The 21,524-nt window shown below is 31.4% G+C and overlaps 1 protein-coding gene across 2 annotated transcripts in view; it reads left to right on the top strand.

Annotated features, from left to right (window-relative positions):
• LOC145306535 (homeobox protein cut-like) overlaps positions 1 to 17,099 on the top strand; it is a 97,886-nt gene extending 80,787 nt beyond the window's left edge. For both annotated transcript variants that reach the window (XM_080148705.1, XM_080148704.1), the window contains 3 exons: positions 4,403 to 4,737; positions 13,239 to 13,603; positions 13,947 to 17,099. In XM_080148705.1, the coding sequence (XP_080004831.1) occupies positions 4,403 to 4,737; positions 13,239 to 13,603; positions 13,947 to 14,993 (1,747 nt within the window). In that variant the 3' untranslated portion in view covers positions 14,994 to 17,099. The remainder of the gene's footprint in view (positions 1 to 4,402; positions 4,738 to 13,238; positions 13,604 to 13,946) is intronic.
• The last annotated feature ends 4,425 nt before the right edge of the window (positions 17,100 to 21,524 follow it).

Genomic DNA, 21,524 nt, shown 5'->3' with positions numbered 1-21,524 from the left:
AATAACTAAAAAAAAATTTATTGTGCTTTCTTGAAAATTACAACCTTACAAATTTTCAGATCTTAAGCTTTATAAAACAAACTGGCTAATGTGAAGGAAACAAAGTTGCGGTTTTCGTTATATTTTCACATTAGCTTTTATCCTATTTCTTGCTTCTGCTGGTGCTCTAACCCGGCGGGGCCAATTGCCTAACCTTGCGGGGCAATCGCCTAACCTAACCTAATATAACCTTTCAAAAGCTACTGTTAAAATACGACGAAACCCGCAACTTCGTTTCCTTTACATGACCCAAAAAAACTTACTACTTTATAAAGTAGGATTGGTGACATTATGACTACAGTTTTAAGCTGAAATAGATATCAAAACAAAATATGAAATGTAATTAGTAAATTACAGGGCAGTAAGAAAAAAATATCATCAGAAAATGATCTAGTGTACGTTTAATTCTCCTAAAAAATAATTATATTGCCTAAGATTACAGTATGATATACTAACATGAATTTAGGATCAAATTTTTTTATTGGCACAAATGTAAAATGTATTTTATACTTATTCTATTTTTTAAATGTTTAAGGGTTTTTTTGTTTGTAGCTAGCTTAAGATTTCAATAACTAATGAATTGATTGAATTCTCGAAATAATGGAAAATTTAAATCGGTCTCAGAATGGTTTTAGGCTATTTTTCTGCCTTTCCCTTCCATTTTGAATACAAATTCCCCTGGATGTTAAAGCGCAACCATATGTTTATTTATAGTAATAAAAGACATGTAACAATTTATGGAAAACAAAAGTAGCAGCATGTTTATCACAGGGTGATTTTATTTTTTGAGGAATAAAAGTAATGCATAGTTTAACCCACTAAACTCTATTCGCGCGTTTTTTTGTGCTGTGAACTACCATCTAATACATATTTAATATTATTTCATAAATCTAAAGACTGTTGACCTGCTGTTTATATACTTACTGATAACTGCATCAAATATTTTTGGTATATAACGCCCAACACCAATGATAAGAATAGAAAATTAAATTATGCATTACTTTTTATCATATCAAGAGATAAAAATGATAATTGTGAAACTTGACAAGAAATTTATATTTTGCATACCGATTTTCAATAGTATGCTATAATTAATAGCAAAGAAATTTACAATCATCTAAAAGATTAACTGTATTTTTATCTTGAGGAAAAGTTATAGGCTAGAGTACTAACCTATATAATTGGAGTTTTACTCCAGGCATAATATAAGAAAGTGGATGGTAGAAATATGATCAGCTTATTTGACTTCAAATTAAGTTAGCAGAGTATACTTAACATAAATACATCTATGTGTTTTAAGTTTTTAATAGCGAAAATATAACCTAATTGGGGTGGGTTTATCCTTTGATTTCAAAATCCGCGCGCTTGTCATGGGAGCTCTACCGCCCACTGTTAGATATTCATTTAAGTAACATTCAACAGACAACCAACACTTTGTCTGAGAAGGGAAAGGGGACATTGGGCTGTAGCAAAAGTTTTATAATAGTGTTTTCTTATTTGTTTGCTTACAAGTTTGGAGACTTTTATTAACTTTTGATTGATTGGTATTTAAGTTGAGTTTCCAAGCTTTTCAACCACTAAGTGTTAGCTAAATAAGGGTTAAATTTGTGCATCATCATTGGGGATTTATATCACTTTATAAGTCATTGTCTTATCCCTTTAGATCCCTGTCTCCCTACTCTAACTATTTATGCCGCGCACCTAATATAGTAACAGTAGGAACAATTTTTAACTTCTTTAATTGTACCGCGAACCTATCACATCCCCAACGAAGAGCGGATGCGCTACATGACGAGCAATAGTTGCGGGTTAGTAGCAGAACTACTTTATAATTCATCTTGTCTGTCAGTCCATAACAATATGGTAAAATTTAATTTTAATTATTTTTAACCAATACTATTTCAGATAGATAAGTCAATTTTTGTGAAGATATTCCTTAACAAAAAGTAACAGCATACAACGAACTTACTTTGTCTGTCAGTCTGTTGGTCATGCTACATTTTTTATATTGATATTTAAGGGTTTCTCGGTTTTCTTATATATTCTCCTATCATTCTTTTCTTTTATTTCTATTCCTCTATTTCCTATTTATTATGACAACTTAACTGATCATTTACTTTATAATTTACTTTGTCCCACCATTATATTTACGTTTTTCTTGAGGTTAACCTTGTTAAACCTTATATTAGATAAAATTACTCTAGTCTTAATACTATACCTCTATCATTAACTTAGTTTTTACTTATCCTCTCAACACTTTTCTTATTTTCTCGTCAACTCTTTCATATGGTTTTAATTTCATGAAATATGGATAGAATCGGCAGAGGGAACCAATAACAATTATATCGGTTAAATTTAAATCTAATGAAAGACATTTGGATGGCCTTATAAGAAAATAATAACATCTTTTTTTGTATTAAAACTTATAAACAGCGACAGGATGTCTTGTCGAACGCTATTTTTAAGTCAAATAATAGGGCAATTTAAGTGAAAATCTTTAAAAGCCTATAGTCCCGAAGAAGGAGCAGGTATAATTTAGGTAAAACCAGGTATGATTCAGCAAGTTTGTCTATTTTTAGGATCCATTGACCGCTTGGAGCGTGTTGTTTATAAATCCGCTAAACTGTTGAGGATAGCTGTGATTGTTTTTATCTTCATAACACATGTCCCTGTCGCCAATTGAAAGATCTCCTTGAAAGTTATGAAAGAAAGAAATACCTAACCCAAATGCAAAATTGAAAACCAACTTTATACATGTATACAGGATGGAAGGGAACATTGGGCTGTTTATTTCAATAGTCCGTACATTTTATTGGTTGGTTCATTTAGTTGAGATTCCAAAAGTTTTAACAAGAAGAGATAATTTAGTGAATGATGATTAGGGATGTACATCAATTTATCGGCCATTGTCTTATCTTCTAGATCACCTGGTAAAAAATACAGGGATTTTTAATTCCACTGCTTTTTAAGGGGACAGAAAAAAAGACTTCAATTTAAAAATAAGATCGCTAAAAACCATTTCGGGACATTTGTAAAGCTTCCATAAAATGGAGAACTCAATCGGTTCAGTGGTTAGCGGACGAATAAAAAAATCTTACTACTTTAATAGTGTTTCCTTTATTCTTGAATTTACCTACTTAAAAACTTATTGTAAACGATCAAGAATTAAAATTTTGAAATATGTATATGGATCAACAAGGATGACAACATTCATAAACATAAAAATTGCTAGGATTATTGCAATTGTAAATTTTACTAAATCAAATCACAAAGCAGTGGCGTTTTCAGAGTTTTGCAAATGAGAGAATGTTTTGTTCTTGAGGGGGTAAAAATAGGGGGGTATTGAAAATTTGACACCCACCTTCTTCACAATTATATACAGGAATTTATCGTGGCGCTTACGCACATCGCCAAATGCTTTGTTTTAATATTACAAATATATATTCTTAAAACTAAATCTATAAGTAGTCACTTATTAATTTTTATGATTGACGTAGATAATTGAAAATATCAGGGCTCGGCATTCGCCCATCAGCCGCCTGAAAACCGCAGGGAAATCAACTATTTACAATTTAAAAATTCAGCTTGAAGTCTAAACCTAAGCCAAAAATGACAATCACTCTTTTTTATAAAAAAAATCAAACCATTCAAACGGGTTTAAATAACAGGCTTGGTCGAAGATGACGCTCGGCTGCCGAGCCCAAGAAAATATAAAGTCTTAACAATATAAGATTATAATATTTAATTCATTTAAAATATATTATCAAGTATGTTATTTAACCAATTGACAAATATTACGTTTAAACTTTCAAAGATAGAATTTAGACTTCCCACGTTAGCATATTCTAGGATGTCTATAACCTAGCTTTGAGAGTTTAAACTCTACAAGGCAAAATTTTGAAATCGCCCTATTAAAATATATATTTCTTAAATACTATTGAATCAAAATCTTTTCTATCTTGTTAGAGATCCCTTAAGAAATATCCTAACAAGCTAATAATTCCCACAAATAGGAAGATCATATGAAATGAACACAAAATTCAAGAATTTCTTTTATTTATATTTTGTCAAAATTTATTTAAGTGTCTAATTATTAGCTTAGCAAAACGTTTGTACTATTATATAAAAGGCTAACAAAATACAATAAATTATGATGCCTTGAAAATCAATGATAAGATTTTTCATATCTTTTCCAATTGAGCTCTCAAAACACCTGTTTAGCGGAAAATATTAATTATTTTTTAGGATTCTAAGATGTTTTTAAATTTTACATTTACTAAAAAGTTGGTTTTACACTCACGCCAAGTAGACCCTCCACACTATGTAAAGTTTTACCTGACTGATAACTAAATCTTTTTTTTAGGAACAATCTGCCGCCAATAACACAGCAGCAGTTTGACCGGTACAGCCACGTCAACACAGATGACACAGTAAGGAGGATCAAAGAAATCCTATCCCAATATTCCATTAGCCAACGTCTTTTCGGGGAAGCAGTGCTTGGTCTCTCCCAGGGCAGCGTGTCCGACCTACTGGCCCGACCTAAACCTTGGCATATGTTGACACAGAAAGGACGAGAGCCTTTTATTAGGATGAGGATTTTTCTGGAGGATGAAGGGGCGGTGCATAGGCTTGTGGCCAGCCAGTACAAAGTTGCACCGGATAAGATTATTCGCAGTGGACCTTTCCCTAATCCTATGGGTGAGTCTTAAATCTATTGAAATCAACGCCACTCAATCAATATCTCTTGTCCATCTGTAAGTCAAGGCAGTTGTATGGTTTATTTAAATATCATGTTCTTTTTGGTTTAAAACCATTTCTATCGATTAATTAAAGGGATGTTTTCATTTTCCAAATCCATTAATGGTTAGCTCATAAAATAATTTTGGTAATACTATTATTTGTGTCACTTCTACCATAGTTGGGAATGGTGATACAAAATTAATAAAAATTAGAAAAAGAAGGATATATTTCTCATTATATAAGTAGCCTACTTTATATGTAGACAAGAACATCTCTCCTATTTTTCTCAATTTTCATCTCAAAAAACCTCTAAAAACATCCTTAACACAAAAATTTGAAATTTGAATATCTTAAAACCATCCCGAGAAGCTTCCATAAAATAAGGAACTCAGTCGGATTTATATCATAGAAAACTGAAGAAAAAAATATTTTATCTTTTTTTGTAGTTCAACTAAGCAATAAAGTCATAACCTAGTTACTATAAACCACCCCCTCCCCCATTTTTTCCAACCCCCTTGTCACCAAGAAATGAAATAAGATTTCTAAAAAATAAATGTATTTCTTTGTTGATATTAATAACAGCCTGATAAAGTTCAAAATAATATATTTTTCTCATTTTTACAATGGTCTCTCATTTGCAGACTTTTTATTAAACCTTGATTAGTTGGTTCAAACTATGATATCCAATAAGTTTAGCCTATACTTGAGGTAATTTTGTTTATCATCATTGGGAATATTGATCAATTTATCATCCTTTGTTTTTATCCCTTAAGATGCTTAAGTTTTTCTATTTTATTTAGAAAACCTGTTCCCGTCAGCTAGCTGTCCAAAGTCCATTTAACCACTTTATTGATAACTTCTAAAATTGTCATCAAAAAAAGAAATGAAAAAAAGGCATTAGACAAAGAATTTCAAATTCGAGTACTTTTTATTTTGTTTGCGCTTTTTTCTTAAAGAAACCTTGATCTGTTATGTATTAATTTAATTTTATTGACTGTGTCATATTGTAGATCTAGGTTTCTTAGAATAATTCCCAAATGACTATATCCATGATCTTTTAAAGGTGGCAAAAATTATTGGACTTAAATGTTTTAGAACTCATTAGGTACAAATTAAAAAGTAGAGCAATGTCTTTACATCAGTTTTTTCAAGAGGTAGGACCAGTACATTGAATCTCTGTAAAGATTTAATTTTTTGGTTCACTCGTTTCCGAAATTTTTAATGAACATGCACTCATACAAAAGTTTTTGAAATAATCTTACTTTTTCTAAATACTTTGAAATGAGCCAAAAAGTTTTTTGAACGATGATTGCAAATAATAATAGGGAGTTCAGTTCGTGGACAGTAATAACAAGTCTGATAAGTAAATTGTTAACTATCTTGCCCATAATTCTGTTAATCAAAGTATATAATTACTAACGGCTACTCCCCTAGAAGCCTTTAGGGGCCCTCAAGGTGGGGAAAAGGAAAAGTCGACACCCTCCCTTTTTCAATTTCAGTTTTAAAAGAAAAAGTTAAAAAAAATTTGGGTGGGGCCATTTTTTATTTGGAGGGTGAAGATACCCTCCCCCAAAATAGTTAAAAATCTTTCCTGGACCTATAAGAAGCTTCACTATAAAGGAGAACCAAATCGGTTCAGTGGTTAGCGAGATCCTTTGATACAGACAAAAAAGCTTATTACTTTCTATAATAGGATTGAAGTAATATTCAGTATATTTTGCAGCTATAATAATTATCAATAGAGAAAATAATTTAATAAACGAAAAAAAATAATTTAATATTTTTTTCATAATATTATTCTCTGCTCTTATTATTTCCTACTTGTTTGACACTTTACATTAGATAGTTAGTTAGTTATGGAGTAACTACTCTTTAACTTATTTTATATGACAATTTAATCCTACTGTGTAAAGTAGTAGGTTTTTTTCCATTAAGATCTCACCAAGCACTAAACCGATTGAGTTATCAATATTATGGAAGCTTCAAATAGATTCCTGGTTCTAAGCTATTTTAAGTATTGAATTTATCTAGGTCTTTGGATGGTTTTAAGCTATTTTTCCTCCTCCTTTCTCCCCTAAAATTCATAGGCCTTAATATGTTAACGGGGCAGCCGCTTATATTAATCAATGTCAACGTAAATATCAAGAAAATTTGCCTTGTTTGAAGCATTTCAATTATGTGTAAGCCATGACCACTTTTATATGTTGAGTTTCCATTTCAACAGCTTCCCTACTTTTAGAAGATATCATCCTTGTTTATTCTTAGCAGGACTAAAGAGCAATATTATTTATTTCTGTCTCCCCATTATAAATCTTATTTTGTCTGTCTCACTGTCTTGACAGTTGTAGTTGGATTAGGGATCTTAAGGGATAAGACGAAGGACAGTCAATTAATATGCATCCCATAACCCAATAAAAATTGCCCCCTATGGTTTGGACATTAGACCAACCAATGAAAATTTAATAAAAGTGCCTAAAGTTTTTAATCCGCCAAATAAGAAAACAGGGCAATAAAACATTGGGTACCATTGTAATTTGCAGTCAAATGTCACAGGAAAATTTTAAGCAAGAAGTCCATTATTATGAATTGCTATTAATTTGTTGAAAATTAATTTCTGTAACACACTAAAATTTTCGACTTTTTAATGAGTTTCTTCCTTATTTGTTTCATGATAATATAAAATACTATTGATTGCATTTAAAAGTCTTTACCACGCCCTCTATTAGTTAGGGTGGCTCTATACCCTCTATTAGTTAGGGTGGCTCTATGCCCTCTATTGATTAGGGTAAAACTTTTTATTGATTTTAGATATCGCACTTATTCTAAAACTCTATAATTTTGTATGCAATGTTATCTACCAGAAATATTCTTTTTTCCATACTTTGAATTTGAAAATGGTTATTTAATGCTTTATTATTTTACTACCAGGACCACCCTAACAGTATAGAAACTCTTTAGTAATAAAGAATAATTTTGCGCACAGGAATCCCCACCCCTCATACTCCCCCAATACCCTACTGAACCCCTCAGAGCTTTTTCCTTTTTCAATGGTGGTGCTATAAATTTACAATATATGCCATAAGAAAAATTACAATGAAATATTAAATATGTTTCAGACCCATGGTAAAAAAACAGAAGAAAAAAAATAATGTTATAAGGTCTTCTTAGCTTTTGTAAAACAGACTATTAGACACTATATGAATATTTTAGATTAAAATTAATCAACAAACCATTTCTCACTATTTTGAAAAAAATTCTATTTGATGAGAAAAAAACAGAAAATAATTGTATCGCCTGCAACCAAATTACTAGGTACATATGTAATTTAAATTTCTTGTTAACAATTTTTTAATTAATCCATTAGAATGTTCGGGTACCTGGCTAACCTTCCCCAATCTCATGAAACACCCCCCATCCCTCCAGAAACCATCAGATTGGCCGAAAATTCTACACAACTTTGAAGTTAAGTAGAATATGAAATTTTGGCATGGTTGCATAACAAATGCTTAACTGAAAGAAATAAGTCAGAACTAAAATAAACGCAATTTGACTAAAAAACAACTAGGCAAACAAATAGTCTAAATACCATTTTAAAAACGGTAACCGCACAAAATCTTTTATTTTTTTTCAAAATTTGTAAGACCACTCCTAAATACTAACTCTAGAAACCATTTTGAAGCTGTCATACGAATGGAAATTTAATCATTAAGAGAATTGCGTGCCGAGAGACCCTTTTCAGGGATGCAGGGATGGGTCAATTAAAATATCAGAAACAGTTAAAAATACTCAAATAGGGACTGGAAAAATACACTTACTGAAAAACTTTTCATCCTTAATATCAAATGAAGGTAGTTTTAGTGAATCTTATTATACCATACAACGATTGAATTGTGTTTGAGTTATAAATGTTGTCCTTAAGATTCCCTTTCTCCCTGTGGAAGGGAAATAAAAAGAGTTAAGGCATATTAAAAAGGGGGATGGGGAGGGATTAATAGGGGAATAAACAAGGTTTTAATTAAGGTAGAAATACCTTCAACACAACCCATCAAAGTCTTGTTTAAATCAGGGAACATGGATAGTGCATCTGTAGAATTACTTACAACTTCTCCTCAGACCATTATTAGCATGTTTAAGCTTTAAAAGGTCGTTTATTCTTTAATTGAGAATCTTACATCAAATTTTCATGTTCTCTAATTAAAAATTAAATAACAACTCCCTCCCATTGGATGAACGCACTGACCAACAAATGAATTCCATGTTAACAAGCTAAATTAAAGACATTATTTCCCCTATCATAATATCCATTTATATTTTACATCCATTATAAAGCTTATTAGGAATGATGATTTAAGATATACAAAATAAATTTAAGTACCTAATAATAATATCATTGTATTTTTTGGCTGTACTGTTTATACTAATACATTTTAGGATGAAAATAAAACGTTCAATTGATTTTTTTAGTACAATATGGTAAAAAGATAATTGGTAATATGAAACAATTCAATTTTATTTTCTAAAATAAAGTACAGAAAAATAGAATCTAAAATTGGAATTCTTGGAGGTGTCTGTTTGCCCCGTATTAATAAACAAATTAGCAGATGAATCGTATTGTCAAACATCTCAAATTACCTTTCGTCAAACTTATATTTTACCACGGGTCTTAAGAGATAAGACAATGGATGACAAATTAATGTACACCCAATAAAGATAAACTAAATTACCTCTTCTGTAGGTTATTATTGCTGGTTAAATTGTTTGGACAATCACATAAGATTTTTAAAAAAATTTGGTTACTCAATTAATTCAGTCAAATGTCTCTTCCCTCTTTCGAAGAGCTGTTTGAAGCTATTTAATATTGATGTTTGCTTTCGCGGAATTAATAGCACACCTTCTTCAAAACTTAATTTCAATTTAAGATAAACTTTTTATTGAAATACATGTTCCGGGAATGGGGATTAGATTTCTTTAAAAATTGTAGTTTTAAAAAAGAGAAACTCTAATATAACTTTTTTCGCCCTATAAACTAATATTATATTAAGTGTTTAAATGACATAAAAACCAGTTTCTAGACAAATAACAAAATATTTTTTCGCTATTTTTTACTAAATGTCACCATTGAATGCTTTGCTTTAGTCAAAAATTATTTAAATATCCGTTTCTATAAAGCTCTAAATATATGAAAACTTTACATTCCAACTTACAAAATCTCTTTTTTAATCACCACTTCCTTTATTTATCTTCATATGCCCTATCCCTTCTAGTTCTTAAAATATCAAGTATTACATTTCCAGATAAGAAAATAAGAATATGAAACAAATATTAAAAAATTCAAAGAAAAGGTACAGAAAATCTAAAAATAAGCGGCCAAATTTTGGTACTATTCATTTTTATAATATTTTGGAATCAGAAATCTTAGGGGAAAAGACAATGGATCAAAAATTGATGTTGATTGATAAAACCCTCTATAGTTTAAATTGTTGGTTGAGAAGTTTAGACCCTTTTAGTTTTAAACAAGGAATCAGGATTTAATAAAAGTACCTACACAGGGTATTTAAAAATCTTTGGTTACCAGTATAGTTTACAGTCCAATGTCTCCTCCCTCCCTGTTTTGATCACTTTAAATAATGCTTGGGTTCAGTAAATAAGTCACCAAAATCATTTCTAAGGTTTATTGTCTCTTAGCTCTGCAAGATATACATATTACAAATCAAATAAAGGTTTCAATTTCACGTTCAGGTTGATTTTTGCGATGGCATTCTGTCAAATAGTAACAAAGGGTGTCAGTTTTTTAATACATTGTTTCTGTAGTTTACGGTTTTAACAAAGTAAAAACATTCCTGTTTCCTATGTATACGGTTTACATTATTGTCATACTAAATCCTTCTATCCTACTCAAATTTGCTTAACTAAGTTATGCAAAATATGACAATCTTAAATTTGTATAATTTACGGATTTACTAGGCAAATAAAACGGCACCCCTGTTGTAAGGGTGTAAAGGCAAATTTTCAATTTCCATTTCTTCTTTGACACAATAAATTCAAATATTTGATAGCAAACAAATATTTTAAATTGAGAGAGAGAGAGAGATAACTATAAATGTGTAAAAGAGAGAGAGAGAGAGAGAGAGAGAGAGAGAGAGAGATAGAAAGGTAAGTACAAGAAGAAAAGAAAAAGAAAGAGGGGGAAAAATTATATTTTCTGTACTGTTACTCTCTAGCTTAGTGTTTGATAAGTTGTGTTTTTCAAAATTAAATTATTCAAGTAGATTTTCCCCTATACCTTTACTTTATTTATTTGGCATTATAAGGAGTTTATTTAAAATTATTTAAACGCTAATTAAATAATATTTCAAGTTACAACTGCATTCGAAAAAATAGATACATCCCAAAAGACCGACGGATAAACTTACATTTGTAGAGAAACTTTGCTACAAAAAGTAATCTATAAATTGAAACAGATCAATCTATTCAAAATCTAAAATGTTCATACCATGAAAAAATCCTCCAACGTGAAAGAATTTTCTGATAAAAATTTGGTTAAAAGAAAGGCGAAAAAATCCTATCCTTAATTGTTAAACACAATTTCAACATTTGGGAGAAGATATTTGAATTTCATTGACATTCCTAAAGTGATAGAATGGATTTTTTTAAGCCATCGAATGAGACAATTTATGTTTATGAATTTTTAGGTACCAGTATAATTTACAGTCCATAATCCCCTCCCTCCTTGCAATGTTGACATAAGTAAATGTATTTTCTCGTATTCATTCGAATCCGGTGGACAGGAACCGGTTCTCATCAATACGAAAAAACTATGTCTAGCATCGTATTATAAACCGCTTTCTACGAATATAAAAATGTACAATCATAAGATTAAAACCATTTTTTCAGCCCGTGCCTTTGGCATCTCGGGGCTAAAAAACTGAAAGAAATAACTATTATTTCAAGGAGAGGGGGAATATTGGACAATTAATTAAACAGTACCCAAAGTTTTAGTACCCAAAGTTTTATTGTTGTTTTGTTACTCGTTAGGTTTAAAAACTTAAATTTTGATTTGGTTAAACTTTTGAACCAATGATTTTATATAGAGAAGGCCTTATTTTGTTTTTCATCATTGGGTGTTTACATCAATTTATCTTATATTGTCTTATCCCTTAGGCTTAAGAACCCTGTTTTTATTTTGAAGAACTGTTGCTAGTAAATGCGGGTAATGTTCCATGTGTTAATTTCTAAGATACAACTATTTCATATGGCACATATCATGTTTATTGTATTTTAAATAGAAACAGAAAGTCTAGATGAACAATATCTTAATTGGACCAATAGTAATACAAAGAAGGGACAATCCAAACTCATTATTAGTTAAAATCTTAACAATTTTTTACGAAAAAGTACCTAGTTATTTTTTCGACTTACAAAGTTTGACTTTTTTGTGTCAATTTGATCATCTATGGTAATACATCTATTGTATTTAACTTTCAGGGATTAGACAATGAAAAATAAGGAAAGAACGAAGAAAGGTTAAAATTAAAGAGAGACTATTGGACTAAAAATATACTAGTACCCAAAGTTCTTCGTTCATTGGATACTTTTAATAAATCAATTTATCGACCATTGTCTTATCCCTAAAGATACCTGGTTACAAAAAGATAAAAAAGCTCATTTACTGTGCTGGTGGCCCCCTAGGGGTCTACATGTGGGGTGGTACATGTCTTGTAAACTAGATACCAGCGCCAACACGAGATCTATATAAGAAGACTAAATGAATGTAAATTTCTAAACATGGAGCTACAGATACAGATACTGAACAATAAGGGCAATTATGTCCGTAAGTTGCGGAGCAATAAAATGCTATATAATATACAGTAGATCCATTCTTTGGCAGCTAGCATCAATAAATCGCTAAACAAAAAGTTTTCAATCCATATTTCTAAATTTTAAAAATCCGTCATTAAAAAAAAGCTTCTTACTATATTTATTGGTAGGGACATAAAGAAAAGAAAATAGATGACGAATTAATGTACATTCCCAATGATGATAAACAAAATTAACACCTTCTTTATAAAAAAATTATTATTTGAACACTATTAGTTTGGAACAAACCAATCCAAATTTTACCAAATTAAATTACCCCAAGTTTTTGAGCCAACGAACAAAACTATTTTGGGGTTATGAAACATTGGGTACTAGTTTAATGTCCCCAGTATCAAATTATATACATACCATTTGGTTTTCTGAATAATTATCCTTGTGAAAATGTAAAAATAGACATTATTTATCCATTAATTTAACATCATACATGTTTAAATATATTTTCAACATGGAAGGAAGGGAGAGGACATTAGCGTTTAGATTAATCTACATTCTACACCCCTTAGAAATATATTTCATAATTTTTAGGTATTTCATATTTTGCATATTGTAATTCTATGTATTCATATACTTTTCTATTACAGGATTTCCCTCACCCCGGCCTGGCGTGAAGCTCCCAGACGGCAGCTCACCCCTTCCTGGTGCAGCAGCCGCAGCCGCTGGCCTTCTCGGCCGCGGAGGCGGACTTCCCAACCCATTCGACTCACCACTTCTACCGCCAACTCTCCGATTTGGCGCAGATCCTAACCTATCAGCGGGATTTGATCCTTTGGCCGCGCACAGAAAGATGGGACCGCGGTTGCCGCAAGCTGCTGCAGCCCTAGGGCCGCTGGTCGGCGGGCCCACACCGAATTTGTTTGAAATGGCGGCGCTTACAACAGAGCTGGACACACAAGCTTTGACAACTAGAGTTAAAGAAATTCTGCTGGCTAATAATATTGGTCAAAAGGTAAAGCATCTTTTTATATTATTCTATCATTAACATTCAGGGGTAAGACAAATGGAGGTTAAATTGATGTGCAAGAAAAGAAATATTGATCCCTTCCAGAAAACAAAATTATTGGTTAAATAGTTTGGACACTGCTAGTTTGAACTAACCAATCAAGGTTTAATAAAAGTGCCTGAAGTTTTTTAGCAAATTAATAATAGAATATGTTCATAAAATTTTGGGAACCCGTTTAATTTACAGTACAATTGATTCCATATACTGTGTAATATTTATTAGGTGGGGTTAGAAAAATAGAATTAATATTTATGTCAATACTTTTTTATAATAGTTGTTTTTTCTTCAGGTATTTGGTGAAACAGTGCTAGGTCTATCTCAAGGATCTGTGAGCGAGTTGCTGTCAAAGCCGAAGCCCTGGCACATGCTCAGCATCAAGGGCCGTGAGCCGTTCATCCGCATGCAGCTATGGCTTAACGACCCCATGAACCTTGAGCGGCTTAAAAGCGGCAGCGGTGGCAGCTTTCCCACAACACCCAGCTCTGTAGCAGAACAGTTGCTGCGCCGTGACATGGCGGCTTCCGCGGGAAGCGCTAAACGGCGGTTTGGTTTGGATTCCAGCTCGGATAGGTCATCGCCCGTTGTTATGGAGGATGATTCTGGCAGCAATCAAGGCGGAGCAGATTCACCGATGGCCAAAAAGATGAGACAAACTCATGCAAGCGGTGGTGGGGAGGAACAGCAACAGCGGGAGGCTCTCATGATTGCCTTTGCTTTGGATCCTGTGCCACAACAATCCACCGTGGAGTTTTTAGCAGCAGAACTTGGAGTGGATCAGTCCGCAATCAGTGGCTGGTATTCAAGCCACAAACTACGGCTCAAACAACTGCATGGCATCAAACCTGAATCTCTGTTCCCGCCGGCCGGTGTTGATGAATCTCAACAGGGTATTGACCCGACAAAGTTTAGAATCTTAATGGCGCACCGTCGCATGGAGCTACAAGCAGGAGCGGTAAATCCTGCAGCTGCTGCCTTTCCTTTCCCCATAAATCCCGCCTTGTTTGGCCTTCCCGGTGGGCTGGGCGGTCCTGGAGGCCTTCCTGCATCGAGGCCAGATATACCTCGCAGCGGATCTGACAGCGGGCTTGATCTCAGATTTCCGCGCATGGCGGATAGCTCATCTGAAATGATGTCTGGGAGTATCCAAGATGGCGGCGATGTTTCTGATGGTACCAGTGATAAAGAAGATGAGGGTTCTGAAGACTCTGCGCAAAAGACGTCACGCCGAAAAGGCTCTGTCCCTCAATGGGTAAAACCTGACTGGTCAGAAGGTGGAGATGGCAATGCCAATGATGATGATCTAAAAAAGACAGACGAGCCAATCAATGGCGTCTGAGTCAGAAATATTCCAGAACCAGCAGTTACCAGCTGAAGCGGTCATAAACCAGTTTAATCCAGTTATAAAAACCGGTTTTTGAAGACTATTAAGTTATTATTAATCCAAATTGATCTATATACAAAGACAGCTAAGTTACTTAAACACACAGAGGCAGCTTTAAAAGCTGCTGTACATTGTACAAAATAAACATTAAGAGAGCTTTAAAATGATGATTTTATGACATCACTAAAGCTTTTGATGTAATTACCATAAAAACCAATTCTTCCAAAAATTTTGCCAATTAGAAGAGAGAACATTATTGATTGATTGATTAGAAAACAAACTAAAAAAGGAGTATAACCACTCCAATAAAGACAATAATAGAAACACTAAGTACTTATTACATATATCATTTTTATGTATCCAGTTAATTCTTTCATCTTTTTTTTTTGTTTTAAATTTGTTGCAATGTGAACTCTAAAAAGATGCATACCTAGTTTGAATTTTATAATTATAAATGTGTTAATAACCAACTATTTCTCATTATCATTACCAAAGCCAAAAAAAGTGGTGTTTTTCTCGTCAAAAACAGGGTGCGCAAAAGTTTCCACCAATTTGACAATTATTGAAAAAATCCCTTGTTAAAAAAACCATTAATTATGATTTATAACAGTGTGCCAAGCATACTTTATTTTTCTGTCTGTTTTGTGTAAAACGTAAAGCAAATACTTTCTCAAAAATGGCCAAGATTACAATAAAAGATCTCAAAGAGCCTTAATTTTGTTAATTTTTTAATGCTTATAGGCCAAATTAAATAATTAAATTCTCTCTTAATTTGTATAAATTCTAAACATAAAATCTCTTTCTAATATTGTATAAAGAATAAAATAGATGTGATACCTATAGACCAACCCTATTAATAGATTATACAGGGTTTCAATGTTAAATTGTACCAGTTAACTATTATGTACTTTGAATATGTACATATTATAATTATTATTAACCCTTTTTCATTGAAATTGTACTTTCTGATTGTTTATCCCGGTAACATGAAGCAAATTTTAATAAAATTGATTTTCTGTTGTAAAAAGATGGTTTATTTTATGATAGAAATAATGCCACAAAATCGTTCTGAAAAGTCACAAAATTAACAATTTTCTAGCAAGGAAACCCTTTTATATGGGTTGCAAAAATTATTCTGTTAGGATTTTAGATAAAGCTATCATTGGCCATAAATTAATCATACATAGTTTGTCAATAAAAAATGACAAAATACAAATTTTAAGTTGATTTTTGTATGCTCATTTTTTACTGATGATATGTATAGGTTTTGAACCGTTTTTTGTATAAAAAAATCTCAGTAACACACAAACAGTACAAAAAAGATTTCTTTCGTATGACACGGTTCTTTCATTTTGAGGCTAGTTGTAGAACATGACACTTTTCATTTTATTTTTCTTATTTTTTTTCACAATTTGTTTTGCTACACGCCTCACTAACTTATTGTTGATATTATGTTATACTTATTTTGTTTAATTTTACTCAAATATATGTTTGTAGCCTAATAACTTGATTTTTTTCCGGTTCTCTTGTTATAAATGTGATTATTAAAATACAGGGTCTTTGGAAAGGAATAAAAATGGCCATTTTCAGATTAATTTTAAATTAACAGAAAATGGTTGTTTTTACATGCCCCTTTCAAATTTAGACCCTGTATCAAAGTGTAAAAAATTAAGATTAGTCAAATTAGAAATTATTAGGACATTTTATAATTTTTCTGTAAAAATTTGCTAAAAAAATGTTATTACAATTTTGTCTCTCTATGTGGTGTATTTGTTATATTTCAAATAGGAAATTGGAGACTAGACAAATATATTATCATAAAACACCCTGTATTTCATAATACTAAAAATGGACATTCGCGATAAAAGTTTTTTTTAAGTGGTATATTTTGTCTAAGCTCCTCGATGATTAAAGATGCAATGTATTAAAAAAAAAGCTTTTTATTATTTTCTGCTTTAGTTTATATTATTATTAATGACTATAAAAATTGTTAAAAATCATTTATTACAATTTGATGATTACCCCCAATGTTTTTATTAAATAAATTAATTATTACAAAAATGTTTTATTCTCGTTTCCCGGTTTTTAAAAAGGTATCTTGAGGGATAAGACAATGAACGTTAAATTGATAACACTAAACAAAATCAATCCTTCTGTAGATAAAAATAACAATTGTTGGTAGAAAAGTTCGGACACTGCTTGATTAAACTAACCAATAACGATTTCTTCTAAGTGTTTAAATCTTTTGTAACCAACGAATAAAAATTATTTTTAATTATAAAAAATAATTTTTTACAAAATGAAAAAAAATATTAGTTATTTCACGCATCGTACTATAAACGTGGATATAATACGGGCTAAAAAACTGGATTTAATGTTATGATTGTACATTTTTATATTCGTAGAAAGCTGGACATAGTTTTTTTCCGTTTGGATGAGAACCGGTTCTTATCCACCGGATTCGAATGAATACGAGAATATTATTTACTAGTAGAATATAAAACTAAATTCAATGTAGACATGACGTAAAGAAAATTTGTTAAAACAAGAATGATATTATGTCGGAAAGCGAATCCCCCCAAAAACATATAACTGTAACTTTCATTTCTAGTCAGAAAAAAGCTGAAATAACATTTAGGTTAAACATAATTAATTTTATTACCTATTTTAAAGATACTCATATTTAACTGTAGTAAAATTAAGGATTTGGAACCGATTAATGACCGCTGCAGTTTTAGAATAGGTTATGAGCAATAAATAAAGATCATTAAAAGTTTCGGATTACATACAATTTTTCACGAATAAAAAATAATAAAAATTACACCAGATTTGGGGCAAAAAAACTTGAATTTATACTAGAATTTTTCACTTTTGACTCTGCGGAAAGATGTATAAAATAAATATGAACGAAATACTAACAAACAAATCTAATTTTAGTACACCATTGCTGTTAAAAATGTAAAGTAAACGTAAAATTCCAAATTTTGCTGTTAAACATCAAAGTAAAGCTTTCAAATGGGTTAACATTCAGAAACGTAGACTAAAAATATTTTCAGATCAGAAAATTCATGGATTTTAAATCTTATAAACTTTAAGATCTGCATATCAACACATTACTTATGCCGATATAATGCAAGAATCTTTAAGGGATAAGACAATGGTTGATAAACTGTTGCAAATTTCCAATATTCTTAATTACCCCTTCTGTAGGTAAGATTTATGGGTTTCAACTACATATTTGTAAAACTATAGAGTTTGAAATAAAAACTCTTTACCATCATAAAGCCTCCCTAAAATGTAAATATGAAAACAACTTTGTACGCAAAAAAGTAACATTAGTCAGGTTGGGATGTTAAATAAAACCATTTATAATATACCTGAAATTTCAATTGGCCCTAAAAGTTTTATAAGTAACATAGCTACTCTATATCAAGATACATAAGCCCGTTCATCTTGGGCTAACTAAAAGATCAATTTGAAAATTTACTATCTGCCTGGAAATGAAAAATGCAGCTAGAGTGATGAACAATTGATCAGAATTCACCCTTGACAGCCAGAACACCAGCTGCTTGCTGTGCTTCATATTAAGCTTGTTTTGGTCTTCTAAGTGGAATGTCTTAGGTTTGATGTAGAAAAAGGTGATAAAAAGCGAAGCATAAAAAAAACTGAGTCTGATACATCAGCTGGCTGATTTTAGATGTTTAGATATCAAGTTCTTCTTTACAAAAACGTCCATGCACCATTATATATCCAAGTTGATTTGATAGTTAACTCGAACTGGTTTTGATGGCTGAATCCAAGCTGATGTTCACTTCAAAACACATGGGTTGGTTTGTACACACGTCTTCTCCTGCAGATCATAAACCAACGTAAATTTTATTTTATTGCTTCCATTAAAACAAAAACTTATTTGGCTTATCATTGCTGCACCACTTTTAGACAAAAAAGACGTTAAGTTAAAAAATTCAAATCTAAACACATTTGTTGTCTATGCAAATTTTCACATAAGTATTCTATCCATGAAATTCCCTTAGTCAAAAACACCTTTTAAGACAAAAAAGATGTTTTAATCCCCAGAGGTATTTTATTTTTTTTATTATTTCAATACATTCCCTTTGTGCATGTTATGGCGGGCCCCCTGACATAATAGCCACTGACGAAATGACAACATCACAACCCAAGCTAAGATTTTAAATTTAAACGTCGTTTAGACTTCAACAAAACGTTTGACATGTGCAAAATACTATTATCCACAAAGGGAAGGGACATTAGACTTAAATTAATACTTATACCCAAAGTTTTGATGTTAACCAATTCACTAGATTAAGAACTTCGAGGACTTTTAAATTTTAATGCATCTAGATTGTGTCTAAAATAAGAAATCAAGACGAAAAAAACTAAATTTCTTAAATTTACAAAGCTTTTAAAATAAAATTTTCTTCGGTTGTTATTTTGCCATAACCTTTCTTTATAGACCCAAGTGAATAAGACCTTTTATCATTTTTTCTTTCACTAAATTTTTTTGTAAACAAACAAGGATAGATACGTCAAAATTAGAATATATGAAATTAATTCTTTCATACTTATTCTGTTTGTTTATGTGATTTTTTTTATGTAAATAAGTTAGAACATTTGTAAATTTTTATCAACTGTTGTACTGGCCAATTTAGATAATCGATTTGGTATTAAATGCTAAAGAGAACCCTTAAAACAAATTGTATGTATTGTCTTTTTATGAAGACTTTAGAGAAGACTGGTCTTAGCAATAATCACTAATCTGCCTGTTCACGCCCCAAAGTGCCAATTAAGCACTAGGCTCTCCCGGCCTTATTTTGAAATTAGGTTAAAAATATGTTGGGTATTAGTTTTTTCCTATGTTTACAGCTACATGGCCTATACCTCTGTTTACCTAACTCTGCGGGTTTACCCAGTACCCATTTGAACCTAATCTGACCTAAAGTAATAACCAAATAAACGAAAAACTACCCCTTTTATTTTCTATTTATTTCAAAATAAAGGAGGGGTTGGGGGGAGGGGACGGGAATCAGAGCTCATAAGAAAGGTTGTAATAAAAGCGCTCGGTAAGTTAAACATTACCCCCCCCCCCCTCTCCTCAAAGAATATTTTTAACCTAAGACCTATAGAATACAATACGTGTGAAGTAAATCGAATGAGTTTTATATAAAGGTAGATTAAATTTAAATATATTCATATAAAATGATGTCTTAAAAGCATTTTTCTGACCTTAGAGAATTAAAATAAATTTTAAAAGCGAAGCTTCTCCATAAGATTAGGTTGTTCGTCATTACATCAAACTCTAGTTTAAGCTAAGTAACAGTAAGATTTTAAAAATAACCAGACAATGGACGAAAAAAAAGTTTGACTCCCAATGATGATAAAAATTACTAATTTTAAAGTTCGGGCACTGCTAGTTTGAAACAACCAATCAAAGATTTGATAAAAGTATACAAAGTTTTAAAGGAACCGTATTAATAGAATAGTTTACAGACAAATGTAGATTATTTGTTAAATAGCTAGAACGTGTATGTAAGTAACTCTTAGCTTTGCATTTCTTAATGTAATCATCCTTGCTTTAAAGATTGTTTTGTCCCAATGTTTTCTTCAAGATAAAGATTAAATAGCATAAAATTGAAGAAAAGCATAAATAAATGATTTTCTCGTATTCATTTGAATCCGGTGGATAGGAACCGGTTCTCATCCATACAAAAAAAACTATGTCTAGCATCGTATTATATCCAGCTTTCTACGAATATAAAAATGTACAATCATAAGATTAAAACCAGTTTTTAGCCCGTGCCTTCGGCATCTCGGGGCTAAAAAAACTGGTTTTAATCTTATAATTGTACATTTTATATCCGCGGAAAGCCGTTTATAATACGATGCGAGAAATAACTATTAAAAACACTTTATATCTTTTAAGCAAAAGAAATAAATAGACTTCAAAATTGAAACCGATAAACATAAATTTAAAAGCCAACCTCTGGTAACATACAACAGACAAGCATCTCAAATATTTTTGAAAAATCGGCTTAAATCATCCCGTAACCTAGGTAAAGCCTAAAATGGAGAACTAAATCGGTTTAATGGTTTGCAAGATCTTATAGGACAAAGAAAAAGCATTTATTTGAAGAATAGCAGAAGTAAAGACGAGCCTTAATTAACGATAAAGCAATCCGTTACTGAAATGGGTACTGATAGACGTATAAACGAATCGACTCTAAATATATAAAACCTTTGGTTATACAAAAAAAAGTAGAGCAAGAAAGAAAATGTATTCCAATTCCCAATATATTACATACAAGTAAAACTAATTGTCTACAGATATCCTCAATCATTATATTTTGGAGGATTTTCTTTGTCACCCATGGATTTAGGCTAAGTAACATCCAACCGACAACCAACCCATAGATTGTATGACTTTTGCCTTGACGTCCTAATTGTTAAGCTACTTACTTTAAGATCGAA

Source organism: Acartia tonsa, chromosome 14 (genome assembly GCF_053477335.1).
Source record: "Acartia tonsa isolate MP-2025a chromosome 14, ASM5347733v1, whole genome shotgun sequence".
Lineage (NCBI taxonomy): Eukaryota > Metazoa > Arthropoda > Copepoda > Calanoida > Acartiidae > Acartia > Acartia tonsa.
The sequence above is the reverse complement of the archived record's forward strand: the minus strand, read 5'-3'. Positions and strand labels throughout refer to the sequence as shown.